Here is a 19,424-nt window from a genome sequence, read left to right as displayed (position 1 = left end):
CTGCTAAGCTGTTCAGCTGCTGCTGTCCCCACATCATGCTGTCAAGCCGCAGCAAGTCCCTGTCTCTACCAGGCAACAGCAGCCTCCAGACCTTGCTGAGCCACAACAGACCCCTGACACCCCTGAGCTTCCTGCCTCAGAAACTCCCTGACTATAACTGCTGTTGCTTAACTGCTCCTACCCTTGGACTCTGAAAAGCAGCTAGCTCTGGTTTCCCCTGGGCTACAGCAGACCCCAGCTCTAGAGTCACTGCTGTCTCCAGTTCCCCTGGCTCAACTGGCTTCTAGCCCAACAGCACCGTCACCAGTTAACAGTCCAGCTCTTGACCTCCAGTCATACCCAAACGCCTGTCTCCAGCCTTGCTGCACTGTTGGTGGCTCTCAGTCCAGTTGTACAGTCATCAGCCTCCAGTTCTACTGTCCAGTTGCCGGTAGCAAGCCCAGCTGCGCAGTTGTCTGTCCAGTCGCCTCTGGTTCCGTTCTACTGGTTCCCTGCTGGCTTTCAGTCCTGCTCTACCCCCTGAAGGTCTTTGCCTTCATCGCCGGCCTCCCGCTCGACCTCAGGAGAGGCCTTGCCTTCATTGTTGTTCATTCTCGTCACAGGCCTCCTGCTTTTTGATCGAAAACGTGAGGGGTGTACTTACTTTGATTCTGGAATTCATCTAGCTGATCTGATTGAACAAAAATATATTTATGTAATTTTAAAAATAAGCACACCTGCAGCGTTAATCATGGCTCATGACATGAACATTTAACATTCAGCTCAATAGTCAAGGGTTTGTTTTTAGCTTTACACCATTATTAGCTAAAGCCTATGGCATTTCACACTACTTCAATTAGCCTTGTGGCTAGCGGACTTTCCCTCTCCTCAAAGCTTAACAAATGACATGTATAATTCATACTATTACTCACCGCTGGTTTAAATCACTGCCTCTCCCGACAGAACACCACAGTTGAATTTCGCTCTGCATTCATGTTGTTTATACAGAGCAGCTGACCTTAGAGACAGCAACAAGCTAGCAAATGATGTCATCAGAAGGCGACATCCCATGTTCTTCGAATGAGTCCAAGTGAAACGAGTCTATTTTCACTCTACCAGCGGAAATTTGTTTCAAAACTTGTGTAGAACTCAGATCAACAAATTGCAAATGCTTTTTTAAATAATTTATCATTTAAAACTGGACTCTCAAATGCCTATTTGAAAGTTGTAAACGTTAGGATCACAAATTATGTTTATTTGTAAATTTTGTATATATATAAAAAATATAGATATCTTTTATTTGTGGAGTTTGTGTATTTGCAGATCTGTTTTCTATTTGCTAAATATTTTTTTGAGTTTACAAATCTTAATTTTGTGGAAAGTGTTTCATTTTTACAGATTACACACTTGCACACGGAACACTCATCTGTAATACAAATAATAATGAAACAAAATTAACTCCATAGAAAACTTTCTTTGAACTTCTAAACGTAGATAGCTTCAGTAGGCAGCATTTTAACCACAATACTTCTTTATACATATTTTAAAATAAATACAAGAGAAAGACAAAAACAAAATACAACAAAACACTGCTGCTGCACAAATGCTGTGGTTCTTACCAATGGGCTTGGTAAATAATTTCTATCCTGTGTGGACTATCACGTGTGTCTTAAGATGTATCAGCTGGTTAAATCTTTTACCACACACGTCACAGCCAAATGGTTTCTCTCCTGTGTGGAGTCTCATGTGTGTCTTAAGATTTACCTGTACTGTAAATTTCTTACCACAAATATCACAGCCAAATGGTCTCTCTCCTGAATGAACTCTAATGTGTCGCTTAAGCTGTATCTGCTGGTTAAATCTTTTACCACAAACATCACAACCAAATGGTTTCTCCCCTGTGTGGACTCTCATGTGTGTCTTAAGATTCCACTGTTCTCTAAATTTCTTACCACAAACATCACAGCCACATGGTTTCTCTCCTGAATGAACTCTCATGTGTTCCTTAAGATGTGTCTGCTGGTTAAATCTTTTACTACAAACATCACAGCCAAATGGTTTCTCTCCTGTGTGGAGTCTCATGTGTGTCTTAAGATTTACCTGTACGGAAAATTTCTTCCCACAAAGATCACAGCCAAATGGTTTCTCTCCTGTGTGCACTCTTGTGTGTTTCTTAAGTTGTATGTGCTGGTTAAAGCGTTTACCACAAAGATCACAGCCAAATGGCTTCTCTCCAGTGTGGCATCTCATGTGTGTCTTAAGATTCCCCTGTTCTTTAAATTTCTTACCACAAACATCACAGCCAAATTTTTTCTCTCCTGTGGGGCCTCTCATCTGTGAATCTACATTTTCCTTCACTCTGAAACATTTCTTATTATCCACACGGTTGGAGGACCTTTTTCCTAAATGACACATAATGTGTTTCTGAAGAGACCCCTTATAGTGATATTGTTTACCACATTCAGGGCAGCTAAAGGATTCTTTCCCAACATTACATTCTGCATCACTTACAGGAGCTTCCTTATATTTCAGAGCATTTCCACCTGACTCAGGTGCTCTGGTCTCCTTCCAACCATTGTCACTGTCTTCAGTTTCAGCTTCAGAATCTGACAAAGGTTCTTGCCAGTCATTTTCACTGACTTCAGTGTCTGAAGCTTTTTCATCAGTATCTGGTTGTAAATGACTATCTGGATCAAGGTTCCCAGCAGGTTCTGATCCTCCATCAGTTTCTGTTTTTATCTGCGTAGCTGAGCTGCTGGCTGAAGGCTCTGCCTCTCTGTTGTCCTCAGTTTGTCTTTGATGAAGCTGTGGAGACTGAGGTTTCTCTTCCTCATCTTCACTCTTCACAGTAACAGCAGTGAATGGGAACCTGGTGATATCAGCCTCCTCCAGCCCATTAAGCTGCTCTCCCTCCTGACTGATCCAGAGTTCCTCCTGTTCTTCTTTTATGTGTAGGGGTTCTGGGTCCTCCTGGTCCAGACTGGGGCTCCACTCAGAGGGAACCTCTTCTTTAATCACCAACAGCTGCTGGACATCTGCAGGCAACACTGAAACACACAGCAAAAATTGTTGGCAGCCATTTTCTAGGAAACTAATACAGTGCATCAAACCAGTTAATACACCCCTCACATTTTTGTAAACATTTGATTATATCTTTTCATATGACAACACTGAAGAAATGACACTTTGCTACAATGTAAAGTAGTGAGTGTACAACTTGTATAACAGTGTAAATTTGCTGTCCCCTCAAAATAACACATCACACAGCTATAAATGTATTAATCTCTAAACTGCTGGAAACAAAACTGAGTACACCCCTAAGTGAAAATGTCCAAATTGGGCCTGAAGTGTCAATATTTTATGTAGCCACCATTATATTCCAGCACTGCCTTAACCCTCTTGGGGCTGGAGGTCACCAGAACTTCACAGGTTGCCACTGGAATCCTCTTCCACACTTCTCCAAAGTCATTGCAGACAACCAAAACAACCCTAAAGTCCTCTTCTCAACAATTGATCGTTTAATTAACCCAGTTTTAACAAAATCTAACAGCATGTCAACAAACTCCAAATGTGAAGACTTTGCACTCCACTTCAGAAGTAAAACAGACACTATTAGATCAAATATATCACTACATCAGCGGGTACATTTTAATAAAGTGGATCCTATATTTACATCTGGGGAAACATATGCATAGTTTTGACCTGGTTGACGCTGACATGCTTTGTAAAATTGTTACTCTACTGAAACCAAAAACTTGCCGGTTAGATCCTATCCCCTCTTCTCTTTTTAAAAACACATTGGGCCTGATTTACTAAAGGTTTGCGTAAGAAAAAACGTGTGCCAACTTGATATCACCAGCAAATTAGCTGATCCACTAATAGTGTGCACACAGAATGACATCTTTCAAAAGCGAAAGATAGCACCTGTTGTTAATTTAGTACTTTTGCCTTTATGAATATGCAATTTGGGACGTCATATGCAAATACATTTATTTACTACACACAACGTGATCTACCAAGCCTAAACGCTATTTCACTTGAGTGCAACAGCCTCTATATTTAATACGTTTGATTGTTGCTTGTTGCATTAACATTCATTCCAATAAAGCAAATTTTGTTTCGACCTGGCTTCTTTTCTCCTTGAGATGGAAGAATTTAGAAAGTAGCGTGGCGCTGCGGAGAACCCCTAGCTGCAGTAGTGCATGGATCACATGTAAAATTCATTCACCCAAAGGGAACGATCACCAACTGTTCACAGCGTGCCGGTGGTAATAGCAGCACAACCCATTCTAGGTATCGAAGAAAGAATGGGCCGTTGGGGCGTACAGGGACAGGAAATCGCGGAGCGACCAGGCACAGTGCGGACGGTCGGTGATTGTTCCCTCTGGCTGGATGAAGCACGATCTGCTGGCATTTTCTGCCGTCTGGGTCATTCCAGCACACTGTATCTGTTTCTGCTGCCGTTTCCCAAAGCAGTTTTTTCAGGCGTTTTGTCCCAAGTACTTGGTGCAATCTCAGGCAGGTTGGGCAGGTACATACGATTTCCACATAATCGGGATGCACTGAACGAAACAAACAAAGGGTTTTACTCAGTGGCTGCTTTCCCTCCTGACTCTCCATGGCGGAAACCATTAAAACAGGTAAAACCCTCATTTAACTTTAACTTTTATTGAGAAATCATGTTGACATATGAAGTACATCACGTTGCTTTACCATTTTTAACTTTATTACAGGAACATCAGAACTCAGGTGTGGGTGGCGGGGTAACCAAATTACTTCAATATTATTTATGTTATTCATTTAAACTTTCAATCTGTGCACAATTATTAAGAAGCAGCAGTGTTTACAAAAAATCTGATCTAACAGGCATAACATATTCCGTCCACTTGGACCATATCCTACAGAAAGTGTCCCTCTGCACTTTGAGTGAAAAGGACAGCTTCTCCATTGTGTAGATCTCTTGCACAATGTTTATCCAGTCCTCAGTTGTTGGTGGTTCTAGTTTGAGCCATCTCCTCGTTAGAGCCTTTTTACTTGCTACCAATAAGATGTATAGAAGTTTCTTGTCCTTCGAGTCCAGTTTATCCGTTCATATATTACTTAACAAAACCCTCATTTAAATACTCCCACCTCCATTGTGTTGTCATCTACGCAATAATTCTGAGTAAATCACCCATAACAGGTATTAAATTTGCACGTGCAATTTTTTAGAATGCACAGGTAATTTAGTACTCTTTATTCGGGATGTTAGTTAATCGGACGCATTATGGCTTTTTAGTGAATATCTACTGACCATCGTGAACCATTCCCTACAGATGGGCGTTTTCCCTACTGCCTTTAAAACTGTTATGTTGAAGCCCTTTCTGAAGAAGAAGAATTTAGATGCTACAGTACTCAATAACTACAGACCGTAATCCAATCTGCCATTCCAAAAGTAAAATTTTAGAGAAAGTTTTTTTTAATCAACTGAGTAATTTTATTAACTCCCACAATATTTATGATAAATACCAGTCTGTTTTTCGAACTAATCACAGTACTGAGACAGCATTAGTAAGAATTACTAGGATATGAAGAAACCATCAATATTAATGCTACTTGATCCAAGTGCAGCTTTTGATACAGTAGATCACTCAATTATTTTAAACACACTGCACAATCTGATTGGCCTCTCAGGTACTGTTTTTAATTGGTTCTGATCATCCACAGGGCTTAATTTTAGGCCCTACCCTTTTTAATCTGTACATGCTGCCGCTTGCAGACGTCATCAGAAGTTTCACAGTTATGCCGATGACACCCAGCTCTACATTGCCGTGTCCCTGATTACCCAGGACCGGTAGATGCCCTTTTTAACTGTTTTCCAAACATACAGTCATAGATGGCAGAACATTTTCTGCAGCTCAATTAGAACAAAACAGAAGTATTGGTCATTGGTTCGGAATCTCAGACAGAGAAACTCAAAATTAAACTGCGAATGCTGGCACTAAATGCCTGAGATAAGGTGAAAAAAACTGGGACTTATCTTTGACTGAGATCTCAGTTTTGAGTCATATTAGAAATATTTCTAAGACTGCTTTTTATCATCTCAAGAACATTGCTAGAGTACGACCCTTTCTCTCTCAAGCAAATACAGAGACAATCCAGGATTGATTACTTTAACGCTCTGCTTTCTGGTCTTCCTAAAAATAAAAATCTCTAAACTGCATCTGCTTCAAAAAGCTGCTGCACGTCTTTTGACCTGTTTAAAGGCAAACTAAAGACATACCTATTTAACCAAGCTTTTAAATGAGCTGTAATTATTTGATTTAGTTTAAACGTTATTTATTTATTATAAATTTATTGTTGATGGGCTACTTTTCTAGTGCTTTTTGTTCAGGGGTCCTGGGGCTTTAGTGTTTCGGGGGTGGATTGATGTTTGGGCTTGATCTTCTGATTTTTCCAGGTTCTTATTTGTGGTTGCAGGGTTGGGCTTATGGGCATTATATGGGGTGGTACTATTACATTACTGTAGTTTTTAACCTATTGTTTTTAAATGAGTCTGTAGTGTGAAGCTCTTTATGTTACATGTATTTGTATGAAAAGTGCTATATAAATAAAGATTGATTCATCTTCTACTCCTCCATGACGACATCACGGAGCTGTTGGATGTTAGAGACCTTGCGCTCCTCCACTTTCCGTTTGAGGATGCTCCACAGATGCTCAATAGGGCTTAGGTCTGGAGACATGGTTGGTCAGTCCATCACCTTTACCATCAGCTTCTTTAGTGAGGCAGCGGTCGTCCCTGCTCAGTTTCAGGGGCCATCTTGATGTAGAGCAACCATTCTTTTTTCAGTTCTTTACCATGAGGCGCCATGTTAAACTTCCAGTAACCAGTATGAGGAAGTGTGAGAGCAGTAACACCAAATTTACCACACCTGAGTCACATGACACCGGGGAAGGAAAATGGCCAATATGACATTTTCACTTGGGGATGTACTCACTTTTGTTGCCAGTGGTTTAGACATTAACGGCTGTGTGATGTGTTATTTTGAGGGGAAAGCAAATTTACACTGTTATACAAGCTGCACACTCACTACTTTACATTGTAGCAAAGTGTCATTTCTTCAGTGTCATCACATGAAAAGATATAATCAAATATTTACAAAAATGTGACAACAAAGTCATACCTGTCTTCCTTCTAGGCATCCCCTCTCCACTTGTGATTCTCCTCTTTAGAATCCTTGCTTGCAGCTCGGAGATGATTTTTTCAGATTTCAGGGCATATAAGTTGTATCTTCTGCTGTTTTTTTTGTAAAGCCTTCTGAAACTAAAATTACATAAATTTCCATTCAATATCAGTTAAGTCATTTTAACAATAACCTTGAAAGCAAATGTAAAAAAACGTGTAAAACGTACATCTCTTTGCCTTCTGCTGTTTTCATTGTTGGTCGGTTTCGGTGGAAGTTATAGTCCAGAGCAGCAAGCAGAACTTTTGCCTCATAAACTGGGGGACTGAAGGTGAAGCGCTTGCTGACATACATCAATACATGATTCTGAAATGCCTCTAGGTCTGCAGTTGATCTGATTTAAAAAAAACAAATAAAACATTTATATAATTTAACAAAAAAAACCCACAAATAGTCATAATGTACATCTGTGTGAAACATGTATACACTTTACCTGAAGCGCAGGTATTTATGCACATCCTTCAGCCAACGCTTACTGAGAACAATGTCCACTAAAGCTTTGTGGCACCTGGAGTCTTTCTGGATCCACGCCTTTCTTTCTTTCAGGTACCCATGTTGACACCTTCCATTAGTCCAGGTGGAAGTGTCACAAACATGTTGAGTGATGCCAAGCCACAGTGCCTTTGAAAAACAGAACAGCACTATTAAATGATCCATCATATGGAAATGAAAAAACAGACGAAGATGAAAAATATACAATTGCAAGAAAAAGTATGTAAGCCATTTATTACCTGGCTTTACGTATAAATTGGTAATAAAATGTGATCTGATCTTTATCTAGATCACAAAAATAGACAAAAACAACCTGCTTCGACAATACCACACAAACAATTATCTACAAACACTGAGTGCAACAGGAAAAATGTACTGGTGGTGTAGGCTAATAGTGTAATAATTACAACAATTATTGTTTTGTGGATTTTTTCACAAAAAAACAAAACCAAAAAAAAACCTGATTTGAAAACTTTCCTTTGTCAATTTAATTTAAAATTAAAAATGTTATTATTAATAGTTAGCTCAAAGGAAATGGCTAGTCCCACAACTCTCTCCCTCTCCCCTCCCTCTCCCTCTCTCTCAGGCTGAGCCACCTGCACTGTACTTGCAAATCCTCATATGGATCCTCTTTATGTGAGAAAACAGTCAGGGCGGGGTATCCAGGTGGACCCTTAGGCAAGGTCCTTAATGCTACTTGCCTACCACCAGGGCAACCTGATGACAAATGGGCTACTGGAACAAGACATTCATGGACTAGAGCAGAAAATATGGATCTGATGCTACTATACTAGCAATTCTGGTGAGAGGGGTTAATGCAGAGACTGTGGGATATATGGATGCTTCGAAACCCATCATCAACACTGACAAAAAAAACAACTCCTAGCTCAGTGTTCTAACATCCGCAAACGGGACCCAACCAGAATGGGTAACCCAAGGACTGACAGTCCTGATCATGAAGGATCCCCAGAAGTCAACAATCCCATCCAACTACCGGCCAATTACCTGCCTCTGCACAACATGGAAGCTCCTGTCAGGCATCGTAGCGGCTAAGATGAGTAGGCACATGGCTCAATACATGGACAGGGCCCAGAAGGGAAAGGGCGGTAATACCAGGGGTGCCAAGCACCAGCTACTGGTTGATAGAGCAGTCACTCGAGACTGCAAGACCAGGCAACTACTACAAGAAAGCCTACGACTCAATGCCACATACATGGATACTGGAATGCTTGGAAATTTACAAGATCAACAAGACACCAATAGCCTTCATCAAGAACTCAATGGGTTGTGGAAAACAAGTCTGGAAGCCAACTCTAAGCCAATTGCACAAGTCACTATCAAGCGCAGAAAATACCAAGGTGATGCACTATCCCCAGTGCTCTTCTGCATAGGCCTGGCACCCCCTTAGCCAGATCATCACAAAGACTGGTAACGGATACCAGTTCCAAAGTGGAACAATCAGTCACCTCCTCTACATGGATGACATCAAGCTGTATGCCAGAAATGAGCGAGACACCACCAGGTGTCTACAGCAACGACATTCCAATGTCACTGCTGTAGATCCTGGTAGTCGTTTGGACTGGACAAGTGTGGTCACATGGTATCAAAAAGAGGGAAAATGATCAGAACCAAGGGGGTTGAACTACCAGAAGGCCACAATGCAGATGTTCAGGACAGCTACAAATACTTTGGGATGCCGCAGGCTAACGGAAACCATGAGGAAGCAGCAAGGAAGTCCGCTACAGCCAAATACCAACAGAGAGTGAAGGAGGTCGTGAAAAGTCAGCTGAATGGGAAAAACAAGATCCGAGCCATCAACACATACGCCCTGCCAGTCATCAGATACCCCGCTGGTATAATAAACTGGCCAAAGCAGGAGATAGAGGCCACTGACATAAAGACAATGCTCCTCACAATGCATGGAGGGTTTCACCCCAAATCCAGCACCCTGAGACTGTACACTAAGCGTAGCGAGGGAGGCCGAGGGCTAGTGAGTGTCAAGACCACTGTCCAGGATGAAATGATGAAGATCCAGGAGTACATCAGGAAGATGTACCCTTAGTGAATACCTCAGGCAGCAGAAACCCAAGGGTGAGGACAAGGAAGACGAAGAAACTTCATGGAGGGACAAGCCGCTGCACGGCATGTACCACAGACAAATATCAAGAAATCCTACCAGTGGCTGGAAAAGGCTGGACTGAAGGACAGCACAGAAGCACCATGGCGGCACAAGAACAGGCACTCAGTACAAGATCAATAGAGGCTGGGGTCTACCACACCAGGCAGGACCCCAGGTGCAGACTGTGCAAGGATGCCCCTGAGACAGTACAGCACAGGTACAGGCAGGAAGTGCGTACATGGAACGCCATAACCAGTCAGCTGTCATAGTGTACAGGAACATCTGCCATGAGTATGGGCTGGAAGTCCCAAGGTCAAAATGGAAGACACCTCCTAAGGTAGTAGAGAATGAGCTAAGATCCTGTGGGACTTCAAGATCCAGACTGACAAACTGGTGATGGCTAACCAACCAGACATCGTGTTGATCGACAAACAGCAGAAGAAGGCTGCAGTGATAGATGTGGCGATCCCAAGAGACAGCAACATCAAGAAGAAGGAACACGGGAAGCTTGAGAAACACCAAGGGCTGAAAGAGGAGCTAGAAAATATGTGGAAAGTAAGAGCAACAGTGGTGCCAGTGGTAATCGGAGCACTCCCAAACTGGGAGAGTGACTACAGCAGATTCCAGGTAAAACATCAGAGGTCTCTGTCCAGAAGAGTGCAGTCCTAGGAACAGCTAAGATACTGCGCAGAGCCCTCAAACTCCCAGGCCTCTGGTAGAGGACCTGAGCTTGAGGATGACACATACCACCCCACAAAGGTTTTTTTTATTTTTATATATATACACACACACACACACACACATATATATACAGTGGGTACGGAAAGTATTCAGACCCCTTTAAATTTTTCACTCTTTGTTTCATTGCAGCCATTTTCCAAAAATCAAAAAAGTTCATTTTATTTCTCAGTAATGTACACTCAGCACCCCATCTGGAAAAAAACAGAAATGTAGAAATTTTTGCAAATTTATTAAAAAAGAAAAACTGAAATATCACACGGTCATAAGTATTCAGACCCTTTGCCGTGACACTCATATTTAACTCAGGTGCTGTCTATTTCTTCTGATCATCCTTGAGATGGTTCTACACCTTCATTTGAGTCCAGCTGTGTTTGATTATACTGATTGGACTTGATTAGGAAAGCCACACACCTGTCTATATAAGACCTTACAGCTCACAGTGCATGTCAGAGCAAATGAGAATCATGAGGTCAAAGGAACTGCCTGAAGAGCTCAGAGACAGAATTGTGGCAAGGCACAGATCTGGCCAAGGTTACAAAAAAATTTCTGCTGCACTTAAGGTTCCTAAGAGCACAGTGGCCTCCATAATCCTCAAATGGAAGACGTTTGGGACGACCAGAACCCTTCCTAGAGCTGGCCGTCCGGCCAAACTGAGCTATCGGGGGAGAAGAGCCTTGGTGAGAGAGGTAAAGAAGAACCCAAAGGTCACTGTGGCTGAGCTCCAGAGATGCAGTCGGGAGATGGGAGAAAGTTGTAGTAAGCCAACCATCACTGCAGCAATCCACCAGTCGGGGCTTTATGGCAGAGTGGCCCGACGGAAGCCTCTCCTCAGTGCAAGACACATGAAAGCCCGCATGGAGTTTGCTAAAAAACACCTGAAGGACTCCAAGATGGTGATAAATAAGATCCTCTGGTCTGATGAGACCAAGATAAAACTTTTTGGCCTTAATTCTAAGCGGTATGTGTGGAGAAAACCAGGCACTGCTCATCACCTGTCCAATACAGTCTCAACAGTGAAGCATGGTGGTGGCAGCATCATGCTGTGGGGTGTTTTTCAGCTGCAGGGACAGGACGACTGGTTGCAATCGAGGGAAAGATGAATGTGGCCAAGTACAGGGATATCCTGGACGAAAACCTTTTCCAGAGTGCTCTGGACCTCAGACTGGGCCGAAGGTTTACCTTCCAACAAGACAATGACCCTAAGCGCACCGCTAAAATAACGAAGGAGTGGCTTCACAACAACTCCGTGGCTGTTCTTGAATGGCCCAGCCAGAGCCCTGACTTAAACCCAATTGAGCATCTCTGGAGAGACCTGAAAATGGCTGTCCACCAACGTTTACCATCCAACCTGACAGAACTGGAGAGGATCTGCAAGGAGGAATGGCAGAGGATACCCAAATCCAGATGTGAAAAACTTGTTGCATCTTTCCCAAAACGACTCATGGCTGTATTAGATCAAAAGGGTGCTTCTACTAAATACTGAGCAAAGGGTCTGAATACTTATGACCATGTGATATTTCAGTTTTTCTTTTTTAATAAATTTGCAAAAATTTCTACATTTCTGTTTTTTTCTGTCAAGATGGGGTGCTGAGTGTACATTACTGAGAAATAAAATGAACTTTTTTGATTTTTGGAAAATGGCTGCAATGAAACAAAGAGTGAAAAATTAAAGGGGTCTGAATACTTTCCGTACCCACTGTATACATAAATAACAGCGTACCTAGAGAGAGGGGGTTTGGGGGTGCAGCAACCTGGTTAAAATGTAGAAAGGGGTGGCGATGGCTCAATGGATAAGACACAGGCCTTTGGTGTGAGAGACCCAGGTTCAATCCCCCACTGTGACACATCCACCACTGAGCAAGACACTTAACCCTTAGTTGCTCCAGAGGCGTGCAACCTCTGACATATATAGCAATATGTCGCAATAAGTCGCTTTGGATAAAAGTGGCAGCTAAATGAATAAATGTAAATGTACAATAACATGAGCCACTTATTGAACTTACAGCAGCTCTTTTTTTGACCAGGTTCTTGGCACTACGCCACATGTCCTGACTGTGATGAATTCCAGGGTCCTTGTTTCTGCCTTCGTCTGGGTCTGTGAAATGGACAAGCATTTAATTTTACATTTATTTATATTTCCATCATCTTCTCAACTAGGGCAGCTCGATTAATCTAATTACAATGTGATGTCACCCTGTGCGATTACATAACCGCAAAAGGGTGCATTTACAACAAAAGAGTGTGCTGTGTGTTTGACACTGAAGTATCTGTGTGCACTGCAGTGTTCTCATTATCCACACCGGGCAGTATTGTAGAATTTGTTTCTCTTCTAATGCTAGTTTAACTGATTCTAATCTGAGTTTACAAATATACATTTTAAAATTTCAGTATTTTGTGCATTTTCCATGATATTCAAGTAAGTAGACTTGTAGGTAATTTGTTACCATTATACCACAAATCGGAATCAGGCGTGCAAACTGGTCAGGGGTAAAAAAGGTGAGAAGGATACGCAAGCAGATAAACACACAGAGACGGTGTCAGAGGGGTCTGTTTAAGCTTACATGTTTGTAAAGATAACTTGCAATTGAATCCTGCAAGAAGAGAAAGATACCGACACGCAAGAGCGACACTCTGTGTTGAGAAGCGGTGACATAAGGGCTCAGATTAGGGGTGTGAGGATACACTGAGCTCATGAGAGGAGATGATATGCAATATTGGTGTCACAAGAACATGACAAGATGATATTTTAAAACTACTTTATAAAAAACAATTAATGCCAAAGTATATGAGTTAGGGGGGTCTGCATTCTGGTGAAATTTTCTGCTCCAATTTTTTTTTCCTGCAATAATTTATGGAAATTTTTTTATTTATGTAAAAAAGGAAACACAACATTCAGGTGGCATGAACAATTCAAAATCTAAAAACATAAGAGAACAGAAAACTTGGCCAAAAAGAAACTGTGTGAAGAAGTTCTTAAAGTTACTGTCTGGTTTGTGCACATTTTGGGGTAATTTTATAATCGGTAGCTTGATTTGTTTTTTAGCTTAGTTTAAATAAATAAATAAATAAGTGCAGATTAACCTAAAGCTTTTTCATGTGTTATTTCACATTGCTTGTTGCAAGCTATTCAGCAACATTTTTAACAAATGCTTTCAAAAAGTGGTGAGGACAAAATGAGCCATTTCAAAAAGGGATGAGCCATTAGGAGTGGTTAGGCATAAAGTTGCAAAGTTCATGCTAGGGAGAAATAACTGTCCGACGACCAACAGCCTGCCCCAAAATATTTTATCGGATCCGCACAAATCACATAGGTGACACATTTTGGTTTCAAAACAGCGAATTTCGCTGAAAGGAGTTTGCATGCCTGCGCAATATTGTCCACAATAATCGTAATATGACCTTTTCTCTAAATCGTGCAGCCCTATTTTCACCACATGTATTCATACATTATATCAGATGAGTACTTACTCATAAGGGCTGTGATCTGGGCATTAGCATCTGTGCAGATCTCCACTAGCTTTATCTCTGATGTAAGCTTGTCTACAGTCTCGATAAAACCCTCCTTCTCCACGACGACAGAGTTGCAGGATGTCTGCTGCTTGTTGATGGTGGCAACATGAATGATCTCCTTGGTGTCATTCTCCATGGTGGCGAAGCTGCAGTAATGTGCACAATGGCCTGGAGAGTCATTTCTGCCATCTGCTGAAAAAAAAAAACACAAAAACATATATATAAAATCCAAAAAATAAATAAGAGTTAGCTGCTTACATACAGTCACACTGCCTAATGTCTTCACTATTTGTACTATGGTAAAGTTTCAGCTACGCACCTAGGACCACAACATCTTTCCCCTGAAGGCCACTGAGGGCCTCAGTCCTCCTCTCTTCCCAGAAGGCCTTCACTGTGTCCACACAGTAAGCGTCCTGAATGGACACGAAGGTGTTCTTCTTCACCATCCCCATGTTCATGAACTTGAACAAGAGGGCGACCTTCGCATAGTCGTTGCCAGACAACAAAATGTTGGTGGACAAGAGAAAATCTCCAGCTTGCGTCCCACACTTCATTACAGGCTGGGAATTCCACCTCCACAAGCTGTGTCCATTGGGACAGATCTGAAAGTCCAAGAAAAGGCAGGATTGCATTTGGCATGTACAGCACTGGCTTTCACTACAAATGTGTTTTAATGGGAATTTACAGTTATGATACGCTGCGACTGTCAGGACTTACCCATTCGACACTCGTTGCTGTGCCCTTGGAAGTGATGTTGATCTCAAAGGGGGCAACACAGTCACACACAACACCAGTCTTTAAACGGCCTGTACATTTTTTCACAGGCAGGATCAGAAATGTAGCCAGCTGTCTCAAGCAGTCCTCGTATACTATTGAAGCTCTGGCACCAACGATGTCATCTTCACAAAGGACCTGCTGTGGGGATGGGAAAACAGGGTCCTGATCACAGGGAGAAGCCTCATCAGGAGGGTCTTCACGTGCAGGCTGGTCATGCGCTGCCTCGCCCGTTCCAATAACTGGAAGTCGATCGATCGATGGTGCTTTCTTTAATGCTCCACCCATTCTGTTGAGGCACAACATGAAGGCATATGTGTAAAGATTTGAATAAAAGCTGGCATCACAGAACAATAGCAGAGTAAAGACTGACTGATAACACACCGTATACAAATGGGTGGAAGATCCTCTTCATCAGAGCTGTCATCTTTATCTCCATCATCTTTTTCATGAAAGTAAGAAGAGCCTTCATCTGTCCAATCAATTCTGTAAAAGGATGACATATTCAGAAAACATTAACTTATAGAGAGAGAACACTAAATAGTAATAAATTATTATGTCATTATGAAGCACTACTTATGGCCCTTTTCCACCGTATTGTCCCAGCTCGACCCTACTTTTTTGGTTTACCATTGGGGAGTTGTACTTTTTTTTCGTATCACCTCCGCTGAGGTTCCAAACCAGCTGAGGCGATACCAAGTATCAGGTGGCGTTAAAACACTGTAGACCACCGATTGGTCAGGTAGAATCGTGACTGTTCACTGCATCATCATTACACGCACCAGACGAGCACCAGTGTCTTATATTTTACAATTTTCGTACGCCATTTTATCACTAAATCCACTTCTGATAAATTTGAATGTGTGATTTCGGAGTTTGGCAGGAACACACACAGTCAAACACGGACCACTTCAGCCAACACAGCAGACAAGTCCAGCAGTAACGGCAGATCAAATGCCAGTCGAATCGAGCTGAGCTGGTAGCAGTGATGGAAAAGCGCCATTACACACTGTTCAAGGGGTACTGAAAACATTGTGCTTCTCATCCATGCTCATGTCATGTAAGCTGTAGAAAAAATTTAGCATTAAAATATATAAATTATAAATATATACAAAACATAGTACATGTAGTGCAAAGACATTATGACAGTTGAACTGTTTCCTTTGTTCAAGGTCCATTTCTGTGGATTCTGCAATGACATTAAGACGCTCATCTCTGAAAAGAAGAACCAGGGGCGTACGCTACCTCCCAAGCAGAGGTTATGATTTATAAAATACAAACTTGACGGGAGAATGTGCGGTCCTGTAAGTAAACTCTGAACCATGCATACGCACATAAACTGGAGAAATGAGAAACAGTGACTAACATGGAAGAATGTTGAAACGGTTTGAAAAGAATAGGCCTACTATCGTGTAAAATAAATCGAAATATTACCTCTGACTATTATAGGCTTAAAGCATTTCTGAATAAACAAAAAAAAAAAAACATAATTTAAAAGGTTAAATTTCATTTTTTTTATCTTTTCTGTCAGAATCCGCCTCCTTTTCTTCCTGCAGTCAGAACGTATTAATATTAATGAGTTTCACTGACCATTTATAGTCATTTATGGGTGTTTGAAGGGTCAACATGGAGCTCCCACACATGCGCCACATTTCAAGTTCATTGTGATTTATAAAGGGAACTTGCTTACAGATGTGCATACGCACAGTTTTATAAGTCTGAATATTTTTTGGCTTTTGGGCGCACGGACACTTTCAGTGAGTATTCTACGCAGTTTTATAAATGAGACTCCAGAGCATGATACATCCCACATATGGAGATACAGCAGCTATACTGTATATATTATATTAATGACTTGCCTGTTCATCCTTCCAGAAGCACCGATGCTAGACACTGCTGCAGCTGTGAGTTGAACAGGTGTTTCCTTCATGGGAGTCGTTGCTGCAGAACCTCTCTCATAGCTGGAGAAACAGCAGCAACATCAAGAGAATAAGTGCTACATGACACAGCTGCACACCCCTGTAATACATTCTGTTACGTCCTAAGGTGCTGGGAGGGTCGGCTCGCCTGGACAAACTCACCAAAATAAATCAGGAATAGCAACTATCAGGTCAAATACAAGCATGAATCTCAGGCAAGGATAGTGAACAAACTGGGAAATATATAAAAGTGTCTGTAACATAAATTTAATTTTGTTCACTTGGATGAACAGTTTCTTTATCTCTTAGAATATAATCTGAACACAAAGCACTACTTATATCCATTAATGGAGGCTGTGTGCTCACAATGCAACCTTTGCCAATGGCTCTGACCCTGTGCATCATCAGATTCCACCCATGTGCAGAAAAAGCAATGACAAACAACAACATCGCTCCTTTTTGTAAACAAACAGAGCAAGTAAACAACATGTTTGACCTTTGATAAGCACTCAAATATGAGGCGTGTGTCTCACATTTGGCTAGTGCAGTACTACAATTCGGCATTGGTTTGGAGTCTCTGCGTCACATGACTTGAAATCTATTGAAATAAATAATGATTTTCCCATAACACTGTTTTCACAATTTGAATTTATTGATGGTCCCTAAGCTAATGCCCGTTGGTTTAAAGCGAGCCGTCAGAGGTGAGCTAACCGCACTTATACAACCGTCACTGGATCCTGGGAGAATATCCAACTTAAAACTAACTTCACCGCGGTGCGTTTAGATCGGGCTAAATTACCTGTGCAGCAGAAAACAGGCAACTTCGGCGTCACTCTGAAAACATTTGTCCCTCATCAGAGATTTCCATTTGGGGAAGGCCGCACCGATGTTGATCATTGTTTTCTGCCGTCGTCTGTCCACATTTAGTTTCACTTCTTCCTCTTTTCGCTCCGTCGCTTTTTCTTCTGCTAAATAACACGTACGATCCTCCATTTGTCAAAATGTTGGCTTCTCGGTTAGCCAGCAAACACTTCAAACTCATCTCATCTTCTTTCTTCTCCTCCGTCTGTTTTCTACCATCTGCACATGGATGCAGGGTCTGCAGGAGAGGAAGGTTCCGGTTTCCGCCTGTAGTCCGGGGAGTATTGACCAATCACGTTGCAGCGGGCTTTGGTTGCATGCAGGTAAACAGTCCGTGTGGAGCGCAAAAGAGGCGGAACACATCGACTGCAGGTCATTTCCCATTTCTCAGTTTGTTTGTCTTTATTTTATATTTTATTTTATTTATTTTAGAAAACACAGTATTTACACAAAACTGTGCACATCAAGGGTCAAATTAAAGAAAAAAAAAAAAGACATGAACAGAGTGACGCAAATTCAAAATACTGTATCATCGGTTCAAAAAAAGTATGAAGCACATCTTAATTGCCTTATTCTTAATTAGTCGTCTTTAGCTGGGTGCTACATTAACCCAGTTCTTCGCAAAACATTCCATAATGTGGTTTGAAGCCTATTTCTTCTTGTGAATGTGAAATTTTCCCAATAATAAAACTAACTGTACAAAAAAGTAAAAGCTTTTTCTTCTAATTACTTTTAAAACATGTAACAGTATATCCTACTATACATACACAAATGACAGATTGGTTCTTCTTGTAGTTCACAGAAAGAATACTTAGTATCAATTCTAAACCATTCAAATGTTTTTCTGAGCCCTTGAGTACAATAAATAAATAAGAAATGTCATCATCAATTTAACCATCTCACTGGTGCTTTGGTACAGGCTACTTTGTGTTTTAATATTGTTCAGTGTTTTGGAATAAGAAGTGTTTCATCACTGTGCATCATCTTAGAAATGTGTAACATTGTTATTTGTAGGGAATGCACTTCGCTTTGCTTGTTGATTAACTCTAATTTTAGTTAATAAAAATAAACTCGCTAATTTCCATCAGAAAGCCATGCTCTCCGCAACAAGATGATTCTGTAAAATGTAGCAGCAGAATCCAGTCCGACTGAGTAACATTAGTAGAACAAATCACTTCTTAAACTGAAAACTATTTGCCTGATTTTCTGAATGTTTGCATCTGTCCAGCTTATTAATATCTGGCACAGGTGCACCGGCTAAATCTCTACTGCGTAATCACTCGGCTTGTAGATGAAAGACTAGTTCAGTAATGAAGGTATGAATGACAAATGTAGCAACATTAAATGTAGATTACTGGCCCCAAAAAATACCAGCGTAAAGAGAAAGTTGCGTTTTTTTTAAAAAAGGAACATGAAAAGTGCCTTAAACCTGCATTCTTTGTAATGGCCAACAGGGGGCGACTTAATGACAAAATTACCCTACTTCTCACTTGTTTATCACATAAGTAAACACTTTCCTAACATGTTTATGGTCTCAATCGCTAGTTTTAAGTCTTCTTCAATACAGCATGATGTTAATTTAGTAAATTATGGTCCCATTTAGAGGAAAATAGACAATAAAGCTGGGGCTAGGCTGCTAATTTTATGCTTTTAAAGACTTGAAAAAAGGCTGTAATAACAGAGGATGAGCTCAGCATGATGCAAAAACACTATAATCAAAATGAAAACACAATGGTGCAGTTGAACATGTTGTCGGGGAGGAATAAAAGCCCATATTTACGGTACAGTGACAAGAGCCAAAATTTA

The 19,424-nt window shown here is 41.2% G+C and overlaps 1 protein-coding gene across 5 annotated transcripts; it reads right to left on the bottom strand.

The window, feature by feature from the left end:
* Positions 1-1,150: 1,150 nt before the first annotated feature.
* Positions 1,151-17,898, bottom strand: LOC119916460. Of its 5 annotated transcripts, none has more exons than XM_038736487.1 (11): positions 17,557-17,897; positions 16,698-16,799; positions 15,223-15,324; positions 14,782-15,127; positions 14,384-14,666; positions 14,023-14,256; positions 12,558-12,649; positions 7,636-7,823; positions 7,372-7,536; positions 7,143-7,282; positions 1,151-3,026 (listed from the first exon to the last, which is right to left on the bottom strand). In XM_038736487.1, exons 1-11 carry the CDS (start codon positions 17,748-17,750, stop codon positions 1,621-1,623), a joined length of 3,252 nt encoding a protein of 1,083 aa, XP_038592415.1. In that variant the 5' UTR covers positions 17,751-17,897; the 3' UTR covers positions 1,151-1,620. The 5 variants fall into 5 exon arrangements, with proteins under 5 accessions (XP_038592415.1, XP_038592416.1, XP_038592417.1 ...); XM_038736488.1 differs by having other exon boundaries at positions 14,023-14,253; XM_038736489.1 differs by having other exon boundaries at positions 14,023-14,196.
* Between the last annotated feature and the right edge of the window lie 1,526 nt (positions 17,899-19,424).

Source organism: Micropterus salmoides, unplaced genomic scaffold (genome assembly GCF_014851395.1).
Source record: "Micropterus salmoides isolate LMB-PRFRI ecotype aquatic unplaced genomic scaffold, ASM1485139v1 Ms_hic_scaffold_21, whole genome shotgun sequence".
Lineage (NCBI taxonomy): Eukaryota > Metazoa > Chordata > Actinopteri > Centrarchiformes > Centrarchidae > Micropterus > Micropterus salmoides.
The sequence above is the reverse complement of the archived record's forward strand: the minus strand, read 5'-3'. Positions and strand labels throughout refer to the sequence as shown.

Coding starts and splice junctions, on each gene's coding strand:
- LOC119916460 (XM_038736487.1), bottom strand. CDS start 17,750: ATGGAGGATCGTACGTGTTATTTAGCAGAAGAAAAAGCGACGGAGCGA. Junction 15,128..15,222: donor CTTCCACCCATTTGTATACG/GTGTGTTATCAG, acceptor GTGCCTCAACAG/AATGGGTGGAGCATTAAAGA. Junction 14,667..14,781: donor CAGCAACGAGTGTCGAATGG/GTAAGTCCTGAC, acceptor TTGGACTTTCAG/ATCTGTCCCAATGGACACAG.